Source organism: Parambassis ranga, chromosome 8 (genome assembly GCF_900634625.1).
Source record: "Parambassis ranga chromosome 8, fParRan2.1, whole genome shotgun sequence".
Lineage (NCBI taxonomy): Eukaryota > Metazoa > Chordata > Actinopteri > Ambassidae > Parambassis > Parambassis ranga.
In genome coordinates this window covers 18642732-18668016 of record NC_041029.1, presented here as the reverse complement: position 1 = coordinate 18668016, position 25285 = coordinate 18642732, and the positions used below count along the sequence as shown (strand labels likewise).

The window sequence follows — 25285 nt, the reverse complement described above, 5'->3', positions numbered from 1 at the left end:
AGGTTGAACTGTGGATTATCTGTGTGTATTTCTAACTGTACCAGCAGCAAATGTAGCTTTTCTTTTGCTTCTAAGACTCAAATTATGAGGAAGCTTTTTTTTTGCTTTGTGTCTCATATTCATACACCGAAGCCAGAAAGTAGCATTTAGTAGCATCTTTGTTTCAGGTCAGATCACTAAAGCTTATGAGTAAAATATCTCTGCTGAATAAAATGCTGTTTTCAGTATGACACACAAGACGATCTATGTCTCAGTTTACTGGAGAATATAAATTAATTTAATTATTTGCTGTTTGTTTTGCTTTAGTTTGCTTCAGTAGTCCACACTGACCCGTCGCTTTGCACCTTTCAGTGTTAAACAGTATAGTGCCTGCACAGCTGCTTATTTGTAAGATGTTTTAATTATTTTCGTTAGACTTCAAATACATCTGTGTATTTTTGTGATGGGAGCTTCAGTGAACAGCCTTCAGCTTGGTAGTAGGACGCGATTAGCTGAAACAGAAGGGATGTAAACAACCACTGATACATTAACAAAGGAAGCGTGAGGATATTTTAGGAGCACACTCACTGACTGACTCTTATAGCGCAGGTTTATAATGTGTGGAAGTAACAACCACACTCACAAGCCAAAGGGAAACCTATAAAACCTGGTTAGAGCTTAATAATGCTTCTAATGGAGTGTGTGAGCTTTTCTATGGGACAGTGGGTGATATTCTAATGCATGCTAACACCTGCATCTGTAGGTGTGTGTGTGTGTGTGTGCGTGTGTGTGTGTGTGTGTGTGTTGATAGAATTCTTTATAATTCCTGTTCATGTCAAACACAGAAGTGTCTGTGGACCAAAAACTAGGATGAGAAGATTCAGATCTTTAACTAATTTGAGGTGTGATTCCTGTTCGGGGGATTAGGATTATTAGAGGATTGATAAATAAATTCCATCCACCATAATCCAGCATTAACAAACAGCGGGCCGGGTAGAGGTCACATAAACATATCAGAGACTATAATTCGAGATTATGCAGTTGTGTTTTATTATTTACATACATTAAAACATCTTTTAGTCTGAGCATTGACGACAACGTGAAGGCAGGAGATTCAAATACTAAAATGAGGACACATGATTAAACCGCACACAGAGCACGATCTGTAATCTCTAATTACAGTTTTATATGGACAGACAAGAAAAAAGTTATTTTACCCTAAATAAATAAAATAAAAAAAATCACGTCAGTCAGAACGTATCAACACGTGATGGATGAAGTGTTTAATTCTGTAGGCGTGTGCACAGACTCATCTTTGATCGGCTGACCTTGATATTTGTGTGATAATATAACTTTTTAAATTGTTTAATAGGAAATATTAACTAATTCAAAATGAAAATGGTTCTTAATGTGAAAGCGATGTATAGGCTACATATTTATAGATAGTTATAGTTACTGCTGTTTAAAAACAATGAGCTGCTGTGTTAACAGCCATGTTGCCTCTTTCTGGTCTCACGTCACACCGGATGCAGCAGCATCAGTCTTCCTTTAAGCAGTGACCGTGTTATCATCACTTTTAATCACTCCTCCTCCTCCTCCTCCTCCTCCTCCTCTTCTTCGTCGACCTCTCCCTCCGCTTCACCGGTCGCTGCTGTGGCAGGTTCGCTCACGGTGCCCCTGTTCTCCTTCTTAAACTTCATCCTCCGGTTCTGGAACCAGATCTTGATCTGTCTCTCCGTGAGGCCGAGCGCGTGCGCGACCTCTATCCTCCGCCGTCTCGTGAGGTACCGGTTGAAGTGGAACTCCTTCTCCAGTTCCAGGGTCTGATGGCGGGTGTAGGTCTGCCGGCCCCTGCGTCTGTCCGCACCTGCACACATGTCAACAAATGCACCTTTCAAAATAAAATCCCCCCGGTCTTTAACGTGCAGCATGAATTCTGACCTGAACTGAATTTTCAGGCTTTATTTTTTACTATATCAGTTCAGTTGTTAAACCTACAACTAAATATAGTAATAAACACATGATGAAAGGATCAAAGTTCAGAGAATATTTCTCACTGAGCACATATTAGAAGAATGCACTGTTTTCATAACAACAATTTCTATTATATGTATATTTGACCTTATGTAAAATTTGCGGGGAAAAAAAACAAGAAAATATTTTGTGGTCAAAAAAATATATATATATCCAAAATACTGAAAATAAAATCTGTATTTTTAAATGTAGGCTTGATTTTTAGGTCATAGTTGTAAAATGGGGGTAGGTTTTAAATGTTTTTTTGTATTCTTTTTTTTTTTGCAAAAAGACCTTTGATACACACTTGACTGTATTTGTGCCTCAGACCTGCAAGCTACTGCCTCATATTCTAACTTTATATTTTAAAATCTGACATTTTAATTGGAACACAGAGACCAATATTTTCCTTATATGCACTATTGTTTTGCAGCATTTACAGAAACTGAATATAAAACAAGCCAAGTGTGTAAATGACGCAGACTGAGGTTTTGGCGTTACAGTGTCTAATAGCTTTTAAAATGAAGAGATGAATAATCACTTGGCCACATTTCTTTACTGGTAGCTTCCTTTTTGACTTGACTGCTCGTCTTCAGCTCCACTTCCTGACAAACATTTGACTTGTGGCTCGGTAAACACCATAAAGCAGTTAGATGATGATGTGGTCACACTGTGGGCTCAGCTGCTGTTTCTCTGTGTTGTATTTACTTCACACCTTGTTTACCACTAAATTAGACAGACTACATTAAAAATAAGGGAATTTAAGTGACTGATTCATGTTTTTACAGTCAGCTGAAATGGTAACATGCTGAGGGTCAAGTTGCTGATGTAGGCTGACAGCAGACACGCTGAAGTGTTGCTAATTTGATTTCAAGAAAAAGAAAAAACCTCTTTCCCCTGCTCTTCATGTGAACTCTGCACAAGTCGGTGCTCAGTAAGCCCACAGAAACCATGTTGACCCTCTGTCTTCACTGGGTCACACAACGCCTGAAGGTTTAAGAGAAACTGAGGCCCATTTTCACAGCTCAGAGGTCATCTGTGGGCCACGCCAACATCTAAACTCACTTCCTCTACAGAGAGTCAGGGAAGATATGGAGGAATGTCTAGCAGGTAATATAAAGGATCAAATCTGGAGGAAAGCTGTGCTCCAAAGTCAGTTTCAGCACTATTTGTAATGATTTTGTAGGTAACTAGCTCTTGATGTTTCAGTTTTGACTGAAATGCTACAGCTCTGTGGTGGAATCAGTGAAGAAGCCCAGGCTGACACTGCTGACCATCTGAGCAGCAATAAAAGGGAATGACCAGCCTGTAGCCTGGCTTTGTGACTGTTTGCGCCGACTTTAACGGCATTAGCTGGTGTTTAGTGAGGCCTCGTAAAAGGGCGCTGGAAGATTTCTGACTCCTCACAATCACAGGCTCACACACAGGATAGAGGACAGGATGCAGTCAGACACACACAGAACACAGGTAGAAGCCATTTTGTGGTTGATAACAGCTTGAAATAGAAATGTTTTCCTTGTTGATCATGGAACCGATGTAGTTACAGTGAGGATGATGCCCTGCATGGTGACTAGAATTCACATATCTTTTCCTTGCAGATGACGTTGTCCTTCTAGCTCCATGGCAGGCGAGCCTCTAACCCTCACTTGGTGTGGAGAAGGATGTTATGTGTCTTCCGGGTGTAAAGGGGGAAAGTCTGTCCCAGGCAGCGGAGTTTAAAAAATCTCAGTCTTGTCTTGAAGTGATGGATAAAGGGACAGGGAGATTTGACCGTAGGCTGGGTGCAGCTGCAGTGATGTGGTCTCTGAGCTGCACTTTAGGGATGAGGAGGGATCTGAGCCATAAGGAAAATGTGGGTTTGTCTGCATCCCTGTCCTCACACACATCTGGTCATGAAGTTTGTGTAACAACCAAAAGAACCAGATTGCAAATACAAGCAAAAAAACATATACTCTGAGATCAGCTGAGAAGTTTGGCACTTCACTGCACCTACAGGAAACTAAGCTGGGGCACCAGATGATACCTCCCGTCAGAGGTCTACCAGGCTTGGGTAACTGAAGAGCCCTGGGCCGACGCTAGTCTTGCTGGAGGGACTTTTCCTCCCAGAAGGCCGGGGTGTGGCTGTGAGTCCCCCTGGAGGAACAGGGTTGCTAGGCACACATGTGTAGACTTCAGAGGACATAACTCTGAAAACTACATCTTAACCATAATTACCACTTGCCTACCCCTAACATTCAAACATGTCTCCACCTTTAATTTTTTTGATTTACATGGAGGTGGAGGCTTTTCGTTCTCAGGAGGCAGACACACCCTGGAACACCCACATGTTTTAAGTATGTATGGCTGTTTTTTACTAATGCTGCTAAACACTTAGCATTACCTTCTCCTAATCTGACTTTAACTCTAACACACAGCCTGCTGTGCCAGTGAAGCCCAAACAAAGTGAATTGAATATGTGTGTGTTCTCATGCAGCTCAGGAACAACCCACCACATTTTTTGTCGCACTGATACTTTTTCCCATGTCTGTAATAAATCTCCAGGACATAAATCCTCCAAGCCTCCAGCTGCTGTCTGTCTGCTGGGTGTGAATGAAGTGAAGAAAGAAAATGGATTTACTTTGATTTGATATTGATTTCCAGGCCTTCTCGGGCAAAGACTACAAGCTTTCTGATGGAGGATTGGGGCACATGTATGACCAGTGCACTGCACTTAATTCTTTTTCTGAACTTATTTTTTGTTTGTTTGTTTTTTTACAGCCAGGGAGAAATGATAGTTGTTCCATTAAAATCTTTACATATGTAGGCATAAATTAGTTTACATCGTATTTAAACAGCTCCAAGTTCGAAGTGAGCCTACAGACTGGCAGAAAATAACATACCAAACTATTTATTAAAATTAAATTACATGTCTGGGAAATAATAATTTCTCAGTCATAACGCAGAGATGACTATCCCATTTATCAAACCTTTTTAATCTTAAATGTGTCTTCACGTGACCTTTCTTCCACTCTTTCTGTCACACACATAAGCTGAAACATGCCAAAATATACACGACATAACCACTCATGTATTTCGTGTCTACAGTCGCTTTTTGGAATTTAAATACAAACTAACATTCAGATGAAAGACAATATTCGTGTAATCGCCAGAGACTTCCGCCTGACGTGTTAACCTCTCATTTTATTGCTTATCTCCTTCGTGTCCCTGAAAAGTAACTAAAAGTAATGAATGAAGAGTATGTCCACATATTAAACTGTTTTTTCATGTTGATAAAAATGGATTATTAGAATATCTTCACAAAGCGCATCTGATGAGGCCAAATGACGACACTGCCCTCACTGTGTCAAACACAAACCCACTGTGCTTTTAAAGGCCACGGCAGAATGTTTGCCTCCCCACGCATCATGTTTCTGTCCGCGGCCTCCTCCGTGTGTCGGCATGTTTGCCACATTTTATTGAAGGCAGCGGTCGGTATGTGTAAGTTGACAGAGTGTCAGCAGCGTAGAAGTGTGTGTGTGTCTCTCTGTACCATTTCCTTTTTGCATAAGGCGAGGTGGTGTGTGTGTGTGTGTGTGTGTGTGTGTCTCGGTTGGTGATATTTTGCTGCTGTGTTGGTTGATTTCTCTCTCGAGCTTTAGCTGGAATTTTCTGGCATCAGCAACAAGAGGCTGCATTGTACTCTATCTTTTTTTCACTTGTGCACACACGCACACAAAGACAGACAAAAATACATTTATAAAACAATTATGAATTGTGTATTTATGCACGCATTCTTTTAATAAGCGCTATATGCTCGTCTTATATTCGACGCTGTCAACGGGAACATCCGGGACTTCTCTCTCCAATCATCTTCAAAAGCCTTGGACTGGAATCGAATCTAAATTAAAATCTATAAATTCATTATACAGGCTGGCTGCTTCGACCCCTCCACACACACACACACACACACACACACACACACACACCAACCAGCTAGAAGAGAAAAGATTAGAAGTGCCAAGAGAAAGAAATATGTTTTTCTCTCTCTGTAATGTGTGTGTGTGTGTGTGTGTGTGAGAGAGAGAGGGTTTCACCTATGTTCCACTTCCCAATAAGACATCTATGTTAAGCGTTTTTTTATTTGTTGTGTACAAGTTAACATAGGTCTTAATTTTATTGTTGAAGTTACAATACATGTCTATTTACTTCAGTTCGGTTTCACCCTTCACGCGCATTCAGGGTGCAGCGGTGACGGAAATGAATTAAGCATGTGCTGTTCAGTAGCTGCCAGGAAGTTCTTGCTAATGTGAAGTCACCTGATTTCTCCAAAGATATTTGAGAGTGATCTTGGCAATGTTTGTGTGGAATGAAAGTAATTTATTAGAAAGTAGAAATGTCACTTGGACAGATCAATGTTCAACTTTGCGCACACCCATCCATATGCAGCTAAAAATATATGCGCGCACATGGATTCCATCCAAGAGACGTCTCCTTTACTTTACGCACGTTTGACGCATAGACTCTCAGCATATTCTGCAGTTTTGACACGATACTATTCAGTGTTTAAACTCAGACATAAAATAGTCTTTGTGCGCTGTGTGTTTGTTGTGGTTCGAGGCTCCAAGGCATCCATTCAGCTCTCGGTCCGTTGCTGTCTCACAAAGCCGCTTTTACAATCAGGGGAAAGGGCAGGCATTCAGAGATCAAACCCATCTGATAATTTATAGTGTTTATAGTATTAGCGGCTTGTAGCGACACCACAATAGCACAATAGGCTTTCAGTGGGCCCGGTAGTACTGACAGTGAAACACAAGGCAGATCAGGACGCAGAGGACTGAGGTGAGCTGCAGCCAAACACTGTATATGAAATATATAATAATAATAATCCTGAACGCCAAAATTAAGATTTTTAAACAAATCAGGCTAAAACTCCAGCCACCCCTGCGCTTGTGTCGCCTTCCTAAACACAATGGCGTCTAATGAATATTCACAAAGTCTTAAATTATGGTTTTATGGAGGTCGAGGAGCCATAAAAGATTTGCAAAGAGAGTGGGAGAGAGAGAGGGAGAGAGAGAGAGAGAGAGGCTGTAAAAGGTGACAGAAAGAAAGAGGCAGACATAGTTCAGCTACTGACAGTGGCCGCTGCGCAACCGGGCCAACACTTTAAAGAGCGTTTAACGTAATTATTGGGTCCAGCTAATACCCCCTCCCCACACATACCTCCCACCCACAGCCAATTATTCCTCATGTCCTTTCCCCCAACTCTTCTTACACAAACATTGACCCTCCCTCCCCGCGTCTCCCTCCAACTCACCTGTGGGGCCTCATAAATCATCTCATCACCTCTCATAATTTCCCCATGCCCATTTGCCACCCCCTTGCTCCCCTTTCTCACCTGAGCTTCTCATCCAGGGGTAAATCCGCAGCCTCTCTTCGTTTACCGGCAGCTGCTCCGGGCTAGCCTGCCTCCTGCAGGCCGACTCAGGAAGCCTGACTGCCAGTGAGCAGAGCTGAGGCCAAGCGGAGAACTGCTCCTGCAAAGGAGAGCACAGTAGCCCGGCTCCAGGCGAGTTATTAGCTCCTCGTGTGCGTACTTCTGATGAGCTGGGAGGATGCGCGCTGGGCTGAGTACCCCCGTTGTTCCCGTTCAGTCCCGAAAGAGACAAACCGAACGATGAAGAAGAAGAAGAGGAGGGGGGGAAGGAGGTGGAGGAAAGACAAGGAGAAGAAAAAGAGGGAGGTGACGGGAGCCTACCGCTGTCTCTCCCACTGGAGACATGGTGGTGGTGATATCCGCTGGCCACGAGGGCGCACGAAGAAGACACGGCAGGAGAAGCGGAGGAAGACTGGGAGGAAGAATTTGGAGAGTCTGTGAAGAGCAGAGCAGGGCAGCTCGCGGCAGCTTGTTGGTATTTGGAAAACAGCGCGTTGGCGAAGTACAGCGAACTCATAATTTGGCACCGGTGATTTGTAGGCCGGGGGCGGTTTAATGTCGGCCCTTTACGAGGTACCGTGAATTATTGGCGGGGTATTACTATCTAGATTTACACACAAAAAATCACCCCACCCCACACTTCTCCTCCCCTACCTCCCATTGCCTCGCTGGCCACGTGATGACGGGTCCATGTGATGTCAAGATGCCCAATGGCCAACGGGGTTTCCCTCAGGATGCAATTTTATAATGGAAGGAATTAGCTGCAATACACAGGGAGTGACACACACACACAAAGTACACAAAGCATCTATATTACACAATCAATATGCAGCAGCTCGGAACGTGTCCACTAATCACAGAGCGTGTGTAAGGCTGGAAAACAAAACGGCTGAGGCTGACAAACACTCAGCGCCAACTTAAATCTCTGACAGTCCTGCTTGCCGGTGAGGTCGTGAGCAAAAGGCGGAAAATACTATTAGATGTGATATTGATTGGACTTGGAATTGAACACGTGCGTAAAGTTGCCAGGAGGACTAAAGGAGGAGATGGAGTCCTTGTTTTTAACGTCTCATCTCGAGTCATACTTTGCAGAGACCACACAGGCAGAAGAGAGGGAACCGCACAGGAGAACAAACGCGCTGTTGTTCTGCTGCTGACTGGTCGGTGCAGTGCAGAATAATAGATGTAATGTAAACAACATTACAGAACGTGAGGAACGTGTATGGAAGCAGTCAAACGCTTGAAAATTATTCCGCAATAACGCCCACAGTGAAAGATTGCATCTGCTGCAGCTACAAGAGACCACACTCTACTTTAATTTAATAATCAAAACACGATGAATTACAGGTTAATATTTCTTACCACTGTGGCAAGCTTTTTGAAATATTAGAGCTATAAACCAGGCAAACAAATCTAGAAACCCGGCTGGGTGTTGGGAGCAGAGGATGGATGTTTCAAAAAACAAACACATTTCTGTAGCCATTATAAAATCATAGAAGGTGGGAGAAGAAGGATCACTCCCCAAGCCTTTCATCATAAACCATCTCTGTCTGCGAGTTCAAGATCTGTATATTTCCGTTCCCTGGCACCGGTTCCTTCCCCGCGGCAGAGGAAGCTCACCTGGCGTGCAGGTGCTCTGCTACGTGCTCTCAGATCTGTGCCTGTCCCCGCCACGCAGCGCTGAGTCCGGCGGGATAACATCTCTGTGCTGACTGTAATGTTTAACAGGCCAAATGTATGCTGTGACTTTGGTCCTTCAGACTGGAGAGAGTGTTTGTTTAATCCACGAACATTCACAGAAACTTCTCCCATTTTCAGCGCCTTGTCTAAATGTTATGCGTAAAACGCGTCATGCTCATGCTGCCTTTGCGTTATCAGTGCCTTATCATTAAGAAGGGTAGATTGTTCCATTTGTTTCATGTAGCAGTGTAGAAAAAAATTAAAATGTTACTGTTGTCAAGTCACTTTAAAGATATTGTTGCTCTGTTGATGAGGCAGACTTCGTCACTGTATGGTGTATTACCCTAAACTCACCATAAAAATTAAACAGAAAGAACAATTTGTGCAAGTTGAAGATCACAGCACCACTTAGCTTATAGCAACAGCCTCTACAGCAGCTTTCCAAAGTGTGAAGAAAGGCTGGATGATGTCATCAGGATCGGATCTTTGATTCAACAGCAAACATTTCGACAGTCTTTAATACAATCTGAAAGTATGGGTCAGAAAATAGGGCTGTAATGAAAGCTTAAGCCTGCATGATGTTAGCCAGAATTATCTGCTCAGCAATGTTAGCTGGAGTGGACAGATTTACAGGCACAAAAGACATTCAGCTGCTTTGTGGGACATATTGTTTTTGGAATATAAAGCTGAGGCCTTTGCGGATATCCAGCACACATAGTCTAGTGGACAGTTTAGTTTACTGCCTAAAACATTAGTTGTAAAACTCTCCCAGGTTGTATTATCGAGCGTCGTCTGTCCACCGTGCGTCAAAGGGCTTCTCCGCGCGCCTGCGCCTATTACGCACGCAGTGTTTGACCTCTCATCAAGGTTTTTAGGCAAAACTAGAAACGCGGATCTCTTTCCCAATCAACCGGAAACCTCATCAGAGAATATAAATGTTTACTGCTTTGATAACAATAGGAAAAAAGTTGGTGTCCAACTGTACAGATATATAGATGTATATGCGAATATGTGTAAATATCCACGCTCAGTGTGTTTGATCTTCCCATATGGAAACAATCCGACCTCAGGTCGTCATCGTGATGATGATGGAAGGCGCTGTAATGGCGAATAAAGAGCTCTATAATGGTGTAAGTAGAGGTGGAGGACCAGGACCATAAATAAAGCCGTGTTTGGATAGATGTGGACTGTGTGTGTGTGTGTGTGTTGGGGGGGGGGGGGGGCTGTTGTTTTAAGAGGACATTTCCGAGTCGAGGCTTAAATGTTTGGCCTCGTGAACTGGACGGTTTTATCAGTCTGGGTGCTGACAGAGCGCAGAAGGAAGGAGAGGAAGAAAGGAAAGTGTGTGTGTCTGTGTGTGTGATATTCGTGTGTTATTACAGTAATAAAATGAAGCCTCATAACTTGTATTGACTCGTAACAGATCCCTGCTTCAAATTAAACGCAGAAAACCGCATTTTATTACTTTTTTCTCTCTTTTATTTTTATGAATGTTCTCTTTTTTAATCTGCACTGTGCGCATGCGTTTTACCCAAAGGAGAAAAAAAGGAGACAACATAAAACAAACACCATCGATCAAAAACGAACTAAAACGACAATTAGAGTGTAAAAAAGACCCGACCTACTAACGGCATAAATAGGCAGTTTCATGTTGTTGGAAATTTCATTAATTGCTACGTCATCATCATCATTATCATCATCATCAATCATTGCCATAACAACAACAACATAGAAGTGAGAAGTACAGTAAAAAGTGCACCATCATCATTTTAACTTAAAAACTATACAGCTGCCAAAGATAAAATTGTTAATGATAAACTTCTAACAATATAGAAATGTTTCCACGATAATTGTTCCACAAAGAAAGGAAGCTATCTTTTTCTTTTTGTTTGCTTTACTAGTGTAGACTATGTGTTGGATCGGTTCGGCCCCTCCCGCTTCAATTTGTTCTTCTTCAGTTTATTTTCTTGCAACATTTTTTCCCAAAGTTTTCTTTTGTTGTTTTTTTTCTTTTTTACTTGTTTGGTCACCCGACCAGGCTCGAGGCCTCACCAGTCCGGCCACCTTTTCAGTCGCCATTTTGGAGACTCGGTTTCCCTTCCATTGAATGTTGGGAGGCTGCGGGGCAGTCCAGTGGCCTCAGTTAAGACAAAAACAGCTTCCTCACCCGCCCTCACCCCATCCTGTCCAACATTTACACGCATCTTCTCAGCTCCTTAATCACGCCGCTCTCCTCCTACATTTGCTTGTGGGTTTTCTCGCAGCAATCCTCATTGGCGGAGGCTTGTGACCCCGCCGTGCCCGCCACCGACACCGAGCCTCCTCCACCTGCACCTGCACCTCCACCGCCGCCGCCACCTCCTTCCCCACCACTGCCGCTGCCGCCCTCGCGCAGCTCCTTCTCCCTTCTCTCCCTCTCTATGGCCTCCTGCTCGCTCTTGCTGCTGGGGAACTTGTCCTTGTTGTTCTCCTTCTTCCACTTCATCCTCCGGTTCTGGAACCAGATCTTCACCTGTCGCTCTGTCAGCGCTAGCGCGTGGGACACCTCTATGCGGCGTTTCCGGGTCAAGTAGGGGTTAAACAGGAACTCCTTCTCCAGCTCCAGAGTCTGGTAGCGGCTGTAGGTCTGACGGCCCCGTCTCCGGCCCGCAGCTACTGGGGGGTACGAGATAGGGTGAGGAGTGGGGGAGAGGGTGAGAACAGGGGAAATTATTAGAGATGAAAATCATGTGATAGTCATGTGAACATTTACAGGGGCACCACAAAAAGAGACACACACACACATACACACACAGAAACTCATCCAGTCCATCAAAGCTCCACCGCACTGTAACTGCAGTCGTTATAAAACCCCTTATATAACAGCCTGAGCACTTACAGAAGTGCGCATCAATATTTGATGCTAACCATTTTTAAAAAGGGAAAAATGTCCTGCACACAAATATTAGGACAGAGGTTGGAGGAGATTTTCATTTGTAATGGTGCAAACTTTAAAGGTGATTTTTTTTTCCTGTAAAGCTGAAAGCATCAGTTCGCCTCGCAGAGGAGAAAAATGAAGTTTGTCAATACTTTAAAAAGGCGTAAAACACGCGCACGAAGAACCAGAGAACAGACGGGAGCTTCGATAGAAGCTGACATTCCATTAAACGTGATATAGTTTTAAATAATCTGAACTTTTCAGCCCGATTGAAGGTGGTGGGGAAAATGAAACATATTTGTGCTTCTAATAAAACAGAGGGGGCAAATAAAACGGACATATGTACCAGCATGTAACCATGAAAGCCTGGCAGCAGACTCACTTTATACAAACACGTTTGTGTAACTGATGATGTTTCCGTACACGTGTTTGTCTTACTTCCTGATTATTGCGCCATAAAACAAGGACAAAGTGACAAAGGTAAAAAAAATACAGCTTATAAATCACTGATCTGAAGGAAAATGTTGCTTAATGCACCACTGGACAGTTCAGCTCAAACTACTCAGAATAAATGTTGCTTTTTCTTAAAGCACCTGCGTTTTTGTGCGTCAACAAACACACACACAGTTTGGACAGTAATGTTTCAGGGTAAATTAGAGGGCAGTGACGTTGATGGACGCGCATTTGCTGCTAATATAATGACAGATGTATATAAAGTCTGTCTGCACTGATGATATTATATTGTTTTTTAAAGCGTGAAAACATCTTCTATTATACTACAACCAAGTCCTACAGGTTGGTTACTAATTTAAAGAAGGTGCCCTGACCCACGTCAGATTTCTCGCAGAGTGTCCTTGTGTGGGCCCAGAGCAGCTTCTTCAGAGCCGCCAGCTGAAGACAGGAGAGTCTTTGAACGCGTGAACCTGTAAGTGACGCCTTGTATGTGTGATCTGTCACAGGGCTGGCGCCTGATTCGTGCTGTAGGGACCTGAAGGGAAGCGGCGCCACATTCACCGCTGTCACCAGTCATGAATTAAGGGAAATGGAAACACTTTCGTGGATAAACTAACACACGCTTTGATCCTGAGTGGCAACAAGCATGGGGGGTTGAATCCATAACCGCGGCTGCGCCGTCTTTGTATCGCAGGTATTCTGCTGTGATTAATCTTTTATCTTATTTATTTGGCATTTTCCTGTTTTGGCGTCTTTTATGGAGCGAGAAAAAACACACATGCCTCATTAGGAAATATTTTAGGACCTATTCCTATGAAACCTTTACAAAGCCTGTTCAATAAGCACTAAACAAATGTATTGCACTTGGCAGTTGACATTTGGAGGAAGGAGAAAAGAGGTTTCCACTCCACAGCAGATGCCAGCGAGAGCCGGGGCAAAAAGGAACTAATACCATTACAGAAGTACAGTACATTCATTCAGCGGCCTAATCAGATTTCTATTCTCTTCTTTTTTCATGCTTAAGGTCGTACAGAGAAAATGATTTATCAAGACTTCCAGCCACAGGGGTTAAGTCGTAAAACGGGCTCATATTCACGAGTCAAACTCGGATATTAAGTCTTCTGCTTGAGAGGCTCACAGGTATTTCCAGTAGAGAGTATGAGCCCCCTTTGGTGAGGAGATGCTAACATAAAAAGGCGCGGGGGTGTGGAGGGGGCGATAGACCTCTTTATGATACAAATGATGAAATATGCCCCCTCGTTAAAGGGAAATTTCCGAGGTAAGCACGGAGAGTGAACGCCTCTGTCGCTGCTTTCCATCCTCCTGTTAACACACAAAAGACACGTCCGCCTTTTTCCTGCTCACTAATAATAAATCCTCACACCGAGAAACGATAATATCCCATCCAACATTTGCACAGGCTCTAACTGCGTGCGCACCGAAGCAGTCCTGGACCTTTAACGGCGCAGTGCTGCGAGGCTTGACAAGCCTAGTTTCCTGTTTTGATTCTTCTGCCCCTGCGCTGCCTGCACGGCGAGTAGGAGAAGGGAGTATATCCAGCTGGAAAACTATTAATCATGAGCCTAATCACTGTCCAACTTACTGAAAGAAGAATGGCTGTAATGAAGTGGTCGGTCAGTCCGGTGGTGGACCCACAACATTACCGGGCTTCCAAAATAATGCAGCCAACTAACCAGCATTTATGCGTAAAATCCGCCAATTATGCACTTCGCCCACAGCGCTGTCCGCTCGTCTCTCCTTCAGTGTGCAGCACAGATGGTGCATGAAAATGTTTTTTTAAATAACGCATGAACATCCAAGTGCTCCAAATCTAAAGCAATAAACAAACACGTTCACAGGTAGGAAGATCAGGAAGAAGGAGTAAAAGTACAACAACCTGTCCCAACACTTTTCACTGCCTTTGCATCTACTGGCAGTATGTGCAGAATTACAAAGTTGGAAAAATACAGAATTGTATCGATCATTTCTTGTAAGACGCATTGTTCCAGCAGCCCGGCACCACACGAAGGCTGAAGCCGAGGATACGTTACAGGGAAGGGGAGAAAAAGCAACACAAACACGCTGAAAACACTGAGGAAAGTTCATAAAAACGTGCGTAAATGTGCGTCAGGCGCTATTATTAATAATATCTTTACTTCCTTAATGGTGCTGTAATTAAATATATAGACGTGTGTTGCGTTTTTTTATTTATTATTTTTCTGTTTTATGATAATAATCATAAAGCCACAAAAGTCCTGTCCAGACCATAACCTGTCTGCAGCCCTCACGTTAAAATACAGCCGAGAACATAAGCAATAAAATAAAATATCTCCCTCTCACACACACACACAGCACAAGAAATATGGCCTCAAACAAAATAGGCTACTATACATGCCAATCCATTCACTGCGCTCTCTCTCTCTCTCCCTCTCTGTCTCTCTAACACAGAAATGCCTTCTCGCATAATCAGGCGCATTGTGCAGTTGTTTTAAGCCATCACTTATAATACCCGCCTTCAAATAATTATTTAAGAAAATATAAATCACATTTGTGTTTTTAATTCTCTTGCCTGATTTATAATCTGATTGACTTGAACGGATCTGGCCTAATCCATATTCAGAAGGTGTGTGTGTGTGTGTGTGTGTGTGTCAAAAGCACACACACACACACACACACACACACACACACCGCTGTGTATCCATGACATTAGAGGACATTACGTTCATTTCCTGGAGACTTAAAACGAGTCTGCACCTTAAAATTTAGGCAAATGATTGACGTTTTTGGTGACTTGCTTTGTGTGACTGTGTAAACAGATTTAGCTCCCATAACATGAATAATACCTGGACCACACACACACACACAACACACAAATCAGACGGACATCATCACTTCTGTTGGATCATTGAGATATTTGAGTCCCCGGATCAGACCGGTATGGGGGTATAGAGATCACACACGTTGTGAAGATGTGAAAATTCTTTTTCTATCACGCACACGCGCACACGCAGCTGTACACCATACAGTCCCGCCCTGCCTTAACCCTGTTGGGAACTGGCCACCGTGCAGCCAAATAATCCCTCTGACCACAGGCAAGTCGTAAAAGCAGGAAAAAGGCAGTAAACGTTTAACCCTGGTCTGAGCTGCATGTTCAGAGTCTGGAAACAGCAGCTCTCCCCCATCCTCACCCACAGGAGTTTTCTGTTTTTCAGTTTTTTTGTTTTGAAGGGGGTTCTCATGAAGAGGTCTCTGAGGTTCACTTCTTTCTGGTCTAGCCCCCCTCCCCTGTTTCCCTCTCTCTCGGAGTTCCTTCTCCGGCTCTTCTCGCCCATTCTCTCAGTATATGACCGGTGCGATTCAAGCGCTAAACTCATTCTCAAGTTTTGGTGGTGCCAATAAAACCATAAACGTGCTTTTGTCCCCCGCTTTGAATACAGGAAGTTCTAATTGCCCGCTCTAAACCTTTAAAGCCACTTTTGCAGCGTCCTCCTCTGTTTTCTCTGCCCTCCTTCCTGACGAGCAGCAGCTCTGCTCCTGTCAGGGACACTCACCTCGTAGGAACAAGACCAAAAGACTCACAGAAAGAAACTGTCCTTCCGTTTCCTCACCTTGCGGCCTCATCCAGGGGAACAGCTGCGTTGGAGAGGGGCTCTGCTCGGTCCCCTCCGCGTCTTCTCCGCCAAGTCCCGGCGCGCCTCCCAGTTTACAGTCGCTGTACTGGACTAGATCCGCGTCCTGGGCCCCAAAAAGCGTCTGTCGCTGCAGGGCGTCGTATCCGTAGAAGTTCCCCGGCTCCCCGTGGCATGTGACAGCGCAGGGGCTCTGCTGGTACGGGTTGCTGGGCAGCGTGGAGGCGCTGTGGTGGTAGAAGTCCTGGATCTGCGGAGCATGCTGGAAGGTGGCGCCGGAGCCCGGGCCGTACACCACGGTGGGCCGGCTGCCGGCCAGGTCCTGAGCGAAACCACACTCGTAGTAGTTCGGACGTAACGAGTCTCCGCTTTTATATTTGGAGAAGAGCGAGTTGACGAAATATGAACTCATCTTCTGTGTTATTGTTTGGGGTTGTTTCGGTCTGTGTTCAGCTCGGCAGAGTCACAGGGTTTGAAGGAAGCGCCCGGCGGCTTTCACTTGTGTTTTCTTTTCTTTTTTTGGCTGCTTCTGTCGTGGGGTTTGAGACACACACACACACACACACACTGGAGACGGAGGGGAGGGAGAATGAGGCAGGTCTGCCGCCGGTGTCGGTGACCGTTGTTGTGGTGTTCCCCCCTCACGGCCACAACAGACGAGCCGGTAGCGGTGTGGGTAACGGTGACGGCAGCCAGCCGGAGCAGGAACAACCACAAACACCGCCACAGCAAGAACAACACTCACACCGATTCCATAAAATCCCCAGCGAAGAAGAGGAAAAAGTAGAAGAAGAAGAAGAAGAAGAAGAAGAAGAGGGAGAAGCAGATGAGGAGGAAGGGCTCGTGCGCATCACAATTCCGGTGTTGGTGCTGTATAAGCGGGAGCCCTGCCGCGCGCTCACACGGCTTTTCCGTGATTTACTCCTCTGCAAATGAGTTGTTTCATTTTTTCCTCCCTCTCTCTCTCTCTCTCGCTCTCTCTCTCGCTCTCTCTTTGGCTGTCCCCCTCTCTCTCCCTCTCTCTCCCCCCGGTGTGTGTGTGTCGGTTTCAGGGATAATTTGCATCTATTATCAGCTCTTCATCCCATTGGCTTTTCTACGCACATAGACAAACGTGCACGGACGCGAACACACACACACACACACACACACACACACACACACACACACACGCTCTTTTTGTACTCGCACGCGCCTAATACGTAAGTCCCAGATGATAGTCTCCTGTAGGCTTGAGAAGCTCCGCGCGCTTGTGATAATGCAAAAGAAGGAAGAGGAGGATTGGGGGGGGGGGGTGAAGGTGCAGCATCAAGCAAGGGAGGAGGAGGAGGGGGAGGAGGAGGAGGAGGAGGAGGAGGAGGAGGAGTGGGCAGTAATGAGAAATCTGCCGCTTTGCATCTGATCAAACGCTCACACACACACACACACACACCTTTTCTATCCAACCAACCAAAAATGAGAAGATTGGGATTTTTTACTTTAAATTTGAGCCCAAAGGTGGTTAGTGATATAGTGCGTGTGCGTGTACGTGCGTGTGCATGGGTGGGGTATTACTATACATCGTTGGGAGCATCTGTCTCATTAATTGCTCTTTCCCATTTCTCCCCCTGAATCCTTAAAGATGTGCGCGTGGCTGCAAAGGGGGCAAAGTGAATGAGCCTCGAAAATGTCAGGGAGTCCGTGAGAGAGAGAGAGAGAGAGGTTAACTCAGACTGAGGAGAGCGAGGGAGCGAGAGCGTGGAGGGGTACAGCTTCCTAATTGGTATCGGTTTTAACAAGTAGTTGCCTATAAATGTAATTGAGGTTTTAAAACCAGTTGTCGGAGCCTGTCCTCTCTCCCGTCCTGACTGGTGCTGCTGGTCAGAAAATAAACGAGCGTGCTTTCTGACCAGCGCACAGCCTACTCTTATAAATATGATCTCCATAAACATGTAAGGAGGGCCTGGGAGGGTAATAGGCTAGCAGAAAGTGGCTGTAAACGCTTTAACAAACTATAAAGCTCAGTAAAACGGGCTCTGTTCGCTTGTTTACGTTCTTCCCCTTGCAGCAGAGACACAGAGGGAGAGAGGCGTCATCCATGCTTGTGTTGAAGTGTGTGTATGTTTGTCTTGTTTTCTCTGCTGGATGTGAGCACGGTCATGTAACGAGCCGTAAGTCGTGGAAAGGTACAGCTTGGCCATACGGAACTCGTAAAGGAGAGATGAGATGATGAGATCTGAATCACAGGCTCATCCTCTGATACTGTGATCTTATTATTTTAGTTTTGGTGCCATCATTTCAGTGGCAGCACTCATATCATTGCCAGAAATTAATTTCGATTGTCAGCACTGACACAAGAGTCCCAAATATTTTCACCACCACCACTCTGGATTACAGACTGTGTTGCATTGAATCAGCTGATTATACTCCGACTTTTTGAGAAGTAATTGGCGCAATGTTTCAGATTTATTAGAATGTGATCTTATTGAAACTTCCCGCCCGGCGCCATGTTTTACGCTTCTAATAAAGAGTTTGCTTATGAGATATTCTGTCTGCTTAAATATGATGCGCAAAAAAGTCACCATTTCTGATGCAATGTCCACGCTCCTGAACACACACGTCCCTAACCCGTCAAAGCCTGAACACTGAATAACAACACAGCGAAAGCCTCTCTTTCTACAGAACACACACCGATATACACGTTAGGGTGTTCTGTATAGGCGTTCACACTCACCGCGATGCTTTTGAAGCTGGAAGATACATTAAAAACCAGATTTCATCCCTCGCGTCTCTACGCGTCACGTCCTTTGCGTCAAATCCACGCTGACTGTAGATCATGGATTTATCGATAGTTTAGAAGTAAAGACCAGTGTGCTGCGCTTTACCTGAGATAAAAATCTTTCTATCAATTAGTACACAAGCACACATGTATGGCCCACACACACTCCATTCACCTAAGTCTGCATGTTAAACCCCCAAAACTGTGGCAAGGTGCGTGCGTCCTTGGTGTGATTTTTTTACACCGGGAAAAATAAAACATTTCCTGGCAGCCTATACAGTATCCTGCGTGCCTATGGATTGTTATTTTCCAAGGCCTCAACCCTTCCTCTCCAGCAGCCGCTGTGAAAAAGGACCTACAACTGCCTCAGCTGTCAGGATGTTCTAAAGCAAAGTCAGAAAGTGGCCTAATCACCTCACATCTCTTTCAAAGTACACCCTTTAAAACACATGAATAACAAAGAGTGATAGGGCGAATTCACCCTCTTAAAGGAGCCTGCATGTGCACTTCTTCCTGAGGGCAAGCGAAGCCTCAGACCTCAGTTTATCGGTGGAGCAAGAGCGCCATCAAGTGGTCGTTTACAGTGAAGTCATAGGGGAGGAGGAAAGCTCCTGTAATGCGTGTTTATGGTTCTATTTAAGTCTGCACATAAAGCCTGAATAAGCTCCTTAAAATAAAACTGCAAGTTTAATTGGAACTTTAGTGTGAGAGTCGGTTTGGGATTTGTGGGAGAAAGAAGGTGAAAATAAAACGGAAGCAGGAGCAAACGTCTGAATGGAAATGAAAGCGAAACAATCCAGTCAAAGCCTTTTCTTGAAGCAGTGTTTGCCTATAGATTTTGTTTCCTATAGATAAATATTTCAAAAATATACTTCACACATGTTTCTTATCTTAGTATGACCTTATATAATTCCAATAGCATTTATCACACGCAGCATACAAACAGAAAAATGAAAAGCCCGAATAAAATTGTATTTTTCATTTTAATTTCTGGTCATCAGAGGAAGATGCTCTAATGTCCTGGAAAACAAATACAAATTTTTATTTGATTTTTTTTTTTTTAATTTCTGTATAAAACAATGTTTGAGTATAATTGAATTCTTAAATTGATTTACATCTTTTTTATTCTTTAAATATGTTTTTTAACAATTTAATTTATTGTTTAATTTATAATATATCTTTTAACTATTATAAAATAAACAATTTACAAATAATCACATATTGTCCCAATGGTTTATATTTAATGCGTAATATTTTACACTCTAGACTTCCATGTAAGTGCATATATGGTATTGTGTATATTTATTGGCAGGCATGAGCAACAAATTTACTAAATGTGCTGTAATTATAACAGACCACTAAAATAACAGATAAACCCTATTAATATCGGTCTATTATTAAATATAACAGCTACAGTAATGTGAAGTAAAAAGGTCCAGAGGATCATTTTGTCAGGGAGGTCCAGAAGACAAACTGGGTTTATTGCCGCAGATGATGGGCGCTTTTATGTTAGAAGGACCTGGTGTGTGTGTGTGTGTGTGTGTGTGTGTGTGTGTGTGTGTGTGTGTGTGTGTGTGTGTGTGTGTGTGTGTGTGTTTGCAGGCTGCTAAATTACAGGTTGTAAACAGACTGTAAAAAGGGGTTGTTACCATTATCTGAAGAGACTGCAGAGCAGATCCTGACTTCCACCTCAGTGGAAATATGAACCCTCGCTGCCACATCACGTAAAAACACAGAGAAAGGAAATACCTGTGTGCATGTGAACGATAAGAACGTCATCATGTGATTCTCAGAAGGCCTCTTGTTAGTTTCTTCTCTGTTAGGTTCAACATCATGGAGCTTGACATTTTTTTGCCTTCACCCCCCTCTCCCCTGCTGTGCAGCCCAGGCCTGGGCCCCGCCGTGCCCTCTAGGCCGGAAAAGCAGCCTGGGCCCCGGTCACAGCACACCCTGTCTGCCGGCTCTGCCGTCTGCTTGTGTTTTTGGTGTTTTTTTCTGGTGGGGGGAGTTTATGGCCCCGGCTGTAAGGATGCATCTGAGAGGGACAAAGGGGAGGTCGAACAGGAGACACACACACACACACACACACACACAAAAAAAATACCCCAATAGAGCCAAACGGCTACAAAACCATAAAACTCCCAAAGCTGAAAAGAAGGAGGAGGAGGAGGAGGAGGAGGAGGAGGAGGAAGGAGACGCGTCCTCCTCTTCAAGCTGCTACAGCCCAGAAGGAGCGCTGCTAGATTTTCATCTCCAAACAGAATTCTGCTCAAATATCTATCCCAGCCTGGAAACTCTCAAATCTACCAGCTCCTCTCCAACATCTGCCCTCTGTCTCCGCCGTGACTGCATTTATAACAAATACATTATCAAGCGGGGGATCTGAAACTTTTGCTCTAGTATTTCCTCTCTGTGTGGCTCTGCTCGCTCCTCTTTCCTTTCTCTCGGCGTGTTTGCTTTACAGCCGTTTAGTTCTTAACCTTCAGAAATTTATACGCTATAAACTTTTATTGCCGTCATATTCTTTTATTGCGCCGCACCGCATTGAATCCTCTCTCTCTCTCCCTCTCCTCTTCTTTTCCGTCTTCCTCTTTTGCTGTTTTTACGACAGTCGGCGGCGGCTTCTTCCAACGCATCCGCTCCCGCATCCCTCATCACCTCACCCCCCACCACCGTTTTTTTTAAACCGTGTGCTGGAGCCCCCCGGTGCGTGCAGCACATCCTGCTCCTCTCGTGTTGTTTGTTTCCGTGTCTGGAAAAAGGAAGTGTGCAAAACAACTGACGTGAGAAGAGGCAGAAGAAGGAGAAAGAAGAAGAGGAGGAGGAGGAAGAAAGAAAGCTGCTGGAGCTTTATTGGCCCAAAGGGGGAAATACTATCACATTTTTTTCCCAAAGCAAAATAAAATATATCTAATGAAACAAACCCTGACGGCTTGTTCTGACCTTCGGAGTCCACTTATGGCTTTACAATTACAGAAGAAATAAATGCAGGAAGCCTCATCCTTCCTGAAGCTGCACCGGGCGACCCACAAAAAAATGAAACTTTTTTTTTTTCCTGGTATGAATGATTTGGATGCGATGGACCAGTGAGCTGCCTGAACCGCTGTTAAAGAAGCCTAATGGGCCAGTGGAGGCGAGAGTCACGCCAAACAAATATTAAGACTGTCTGTTACACTATGCTGCTGCTGAGTATTGATTAGGGGGCTTTGTTTTTAAATGTACTTATTCCTGTGATTTATTTATATTTACTCGTATTGCCTAAGCATAAACACTTTTTAAAAAATCCTTAAATTATGTGAAATCACAATCTACCTTTTGCTTATTTTCATTCCAAAATATTAGGGTATATATATATTTATACACTTATTTGATTATTTTCTTAGGCCATGTAGAACAAACAACAAAACTTTTATTTATGTATTTGTTTTTTTATTTATATCAGAGCTTTCAGAAGTTCCTTTTTTTTCAAAATTCTGTAATTTAATATCAAGATACTTGTAAATAGATTTATTATATTTTGTACTGTGACAGGTATGTCTGTCACTTTTAGTATTATTATTATATGTAACCCACATTTTTATCATAATATAATATAATATAATATAATATAATATAATATAATATAATATAATATAATATAATATAATATAATATAATATAATATAATATAATATAATATAATATAATATTTTTATTCTGTATTTTTTTAGTATTTATAATATTCATTTATTTTTAATACATACAGTATTCTAAAAAGCAATAATAGTTAATAGCTTCTATTTATATTAATGCTAATATTTCATGCCCGTGTCGTCATCAGTCTCTACGCGTGCCCAGCTTTCTACCCTGCTGCTGTTTGATGTTGTTCTGTTGACTTTTTCTTGCCCATTCAGAGGCAGCTGTAGCATCATGCGCGCGCACTGCTATCATTTCTGTATTTGATGCTGTTATTATTTTTTCTCCTGCCCAGTCAGAGGCAGCTGTAACATGTGCAGAGCAGCCAGCAGCATTTGGCGTACCGTCCAACTGTTAATGAGTCCAGAATGGCTGATGCGTTCTGATCCATACAGCCGTTTGTATCAGCGGGACCATAACTCTCCGAGAGGAAATTTATGAATATGAATGATATTCTCTGCTGCTTGATGAATTATAGAAGCAGCACCGTGTAAAACAGCTCATTCAGAGTGAGGTAAAGGGGGAGAGAGGGAGAGGGAGAGAGGGAGAGTCCTGCCGCTTCCACATCCACACTGGGCGCGCCAGTGAAGCTGGTTATTATCTGTAGACTCTGTTTTAATATGAGAGGATAAAGTGAAGACATATTAGATTGGCCACGTTCGCCCGGTTTGAAATATGATTTTTTTCCCTCAGCAGCAGCACGTGATTTGTCTTGTGCAGCCCATTTACCCTCTGAAAATATCACTGAAATGATGAGGCCTGCGCCTACTTCTGCCGCAAATCACTGCGCAATGAGCCAATCTGGATTTTTCCATTTCACCACACTGAGGCTACTGTCGAGGACGCAGAAAAAGGCAGCAGAGGTGGAGGTGGGAGGGTGGGTGGGGTGCAGTAGGTGGCGTTTTGGGCAACAATTTCAGCAACATAACCACAACTGAGTTCAGTGAGTTGCAACAATTGTCTTCAGACCATTGAGTTGCACATTGATGGAATTTTATTGGAAACAGACTAAAGGAAGAAGGAAGGAATGTCTTGTGAGGTTCATGTTGGTGCACAAATCTGGAGTTATTTTATATAATATGAGAAGCTTTATCCACTCAGATTATCAATATAGAACCAAGCAGAGCTCAGCAGCTAAGAACCACCTGTAAATATCTGGCAATGAGCTGTCTCCACTTATTACTTAACCCCATACCTGGCTCATTCTGTGGAAAGCCCCTTCACTTCAGCCACACCAACAGAGCTGCTGCTCCTGACTCTGCGCTCCCTCCCCCCCTCTGGTGTCCCCCCCCCCCCACCCCCATGTCCTCCTCCCATGATGTCTCCCCTGTGATTCTACTCCTCAGAAATGCTGAAGCTCAGCCTTGTATTAACCTGAAGTGTATGTGTGTTGTTGTGCGAGGCTCCTGCTTGCAGCAGTCTCTAGATTTACTGTGCCATGTGTCACAGCAACACCCCCTCCACACACACACACACACACACACACACACACACACACACACAGACACACACACAGAGTTGGGTGAAGCAGTTGTTGTCCCTCCTTGGGGTTCAGGCTGGAGGGAAGCAAGGGGTTTCTGGATTTAATGAAGCTCCGACCCTGCTAGACCTCAGAGAAGTATTACAATCATCCACCGACACAGTCCGCAGATGGTTTATGGGATGGCTTTGTTGGGGCCTGAGACCTAAATCTGCTTAAATCCTGGGGCCTCATTGGTTGGGCCAAGTAAGTGCAGAAGCGAGCAACAAGACTCAAACTTTCTTTTAACCATCAGTTATACTCCTTTAGAAGGCCAGTCCCACTTAACACCAGCCATATGAATACAAACACTCCCTTTATCACAGCATTATGCAATAGTATATATAACATTATGTTTTAGTCTGGATCATCTTATTTTTGCAGCTCTGCAAAGGGACAGTTAGTCACTTTAGTAAATTTGCAGCATGCTTTTTGGAAAACACAGGCTGATCTTTGAGCTGATTAATATTCCTGAAAGAGTTTTGACTTCATCAGTTCAGTTCATGGAAACAACATCAGCTTCAGCAGCAACAGTTATGTTTGGAATGCTTGTGGAGAATTTGCCGCAGTTCTTCAGTTTGTCTCATTTCCCTCTGTGTCTTCATGAAACTTCAGACTGACTCCATGATGCTGACATCAGAGCTCTGAGGGGGTCATACCATCTGTTGCATCAGTTGTTCCTTCTTGTGGCTGAACATGGTTCTTTATGGCTCTGGTTGTATGTTCGGGCTCATTGTCCATTGTGCTTCCATGCTGCTAAGAAGTCTTTAAACTTTAAAATAAAACTTAACATTTGAAAAATATGAAGAAGTTTTTAAGTGAGAGTGAAGCTGCATTGAGAGATTTTGAGTCTATGACCTCAGTACTTCTAAAATTCTGCCTGTGCCCCTCCCTGCAGTCACAGCAGCAGCAGCAGCCTTTGTTGATATCAAATAATCTGACTTGCTTTTTGCAATTTACTTCTGATCACACTGCTTTGGTCTCTTCCTTGTGTTTTATTTTGCACTGATAGCAAAAATAATTGCTTTAACTACTGCTATAACTTGTGCTCCAGGCTCATTTAATGTTTCAGTGTCATGTGAGGAATAAGGGAGGAAACACAGGCCCAATCAGACTCTGTGTCTATCCGAGTCATTTGGTACAGACACAGGAACCGCAGCGGCTTCACAAGCTCCTAATGGACGGATGACTACGCTTCTAATGAATGCACTCATCATCCGTGTGTGTGTGTGTGTGTGTGTGTGTGTGT

The 25285-nt window shown here is 43.7% G+C and overlaps 2 protein-coding genes across 3 annotated transcripts; both read right to left on the bottom strand.

Moving 5' to 3' along the window:
* Positions 1-1005: 1005 nt before the first annotated feature.
* LOC114439299 (homeobox protein Hox-B7-B-like) lies at positions 1006-8069 on the bottom strand. The gene is made up of 2 exons (XM_028411146.1): positions 7367-8069; positions 1006-1846 (listed from the first exon to the last, which is right to left on the bottom strand). Exons 1-2 carry the CDS (start codon positions 7920-7922, stop codon positions 1560-1562), a joined length of 843 nt encoding a protein of 280 aa, XP_028266947.1. The 5' UTR covers positions 7923-8069; the 3' UTR covers positions 1006-1559.
* A 2536-nt stretch (positions 8070-10605) lies between these two features.
* hoxb8a (homeobox B8a) lies at positions 10606-17206 on the bottom strand. Of its 2 annotated transcripts, none has more exons than XM_028411143.1 (2): positions 16064-17206; positions 10606-11740 (listed from the first exon to the last, which is right to left on the bottom strand). In XM_028411143.1, exons 1-2 carry the CDS (start codon positions 16494-16496, stop codon positions 11322-11324), a joined length of 852 nt encoding a protein of 283 aa, XP_028266944.1. In that variant the 5' UTR covers positions 16497-17206; the 3' UTR covers positions 10606-11321. The 2 variants fall into 2 exon arrangements, with proteins under 2 accessions (XP_028266944.1, XP_028266945.1); XM_028411144.1 differs by having other exon boundaries at positions 10606-11737; positions 16064-17201.
* Between the last annotated feature and the right edge of the window lie 8079 nt (positions 17207-25285).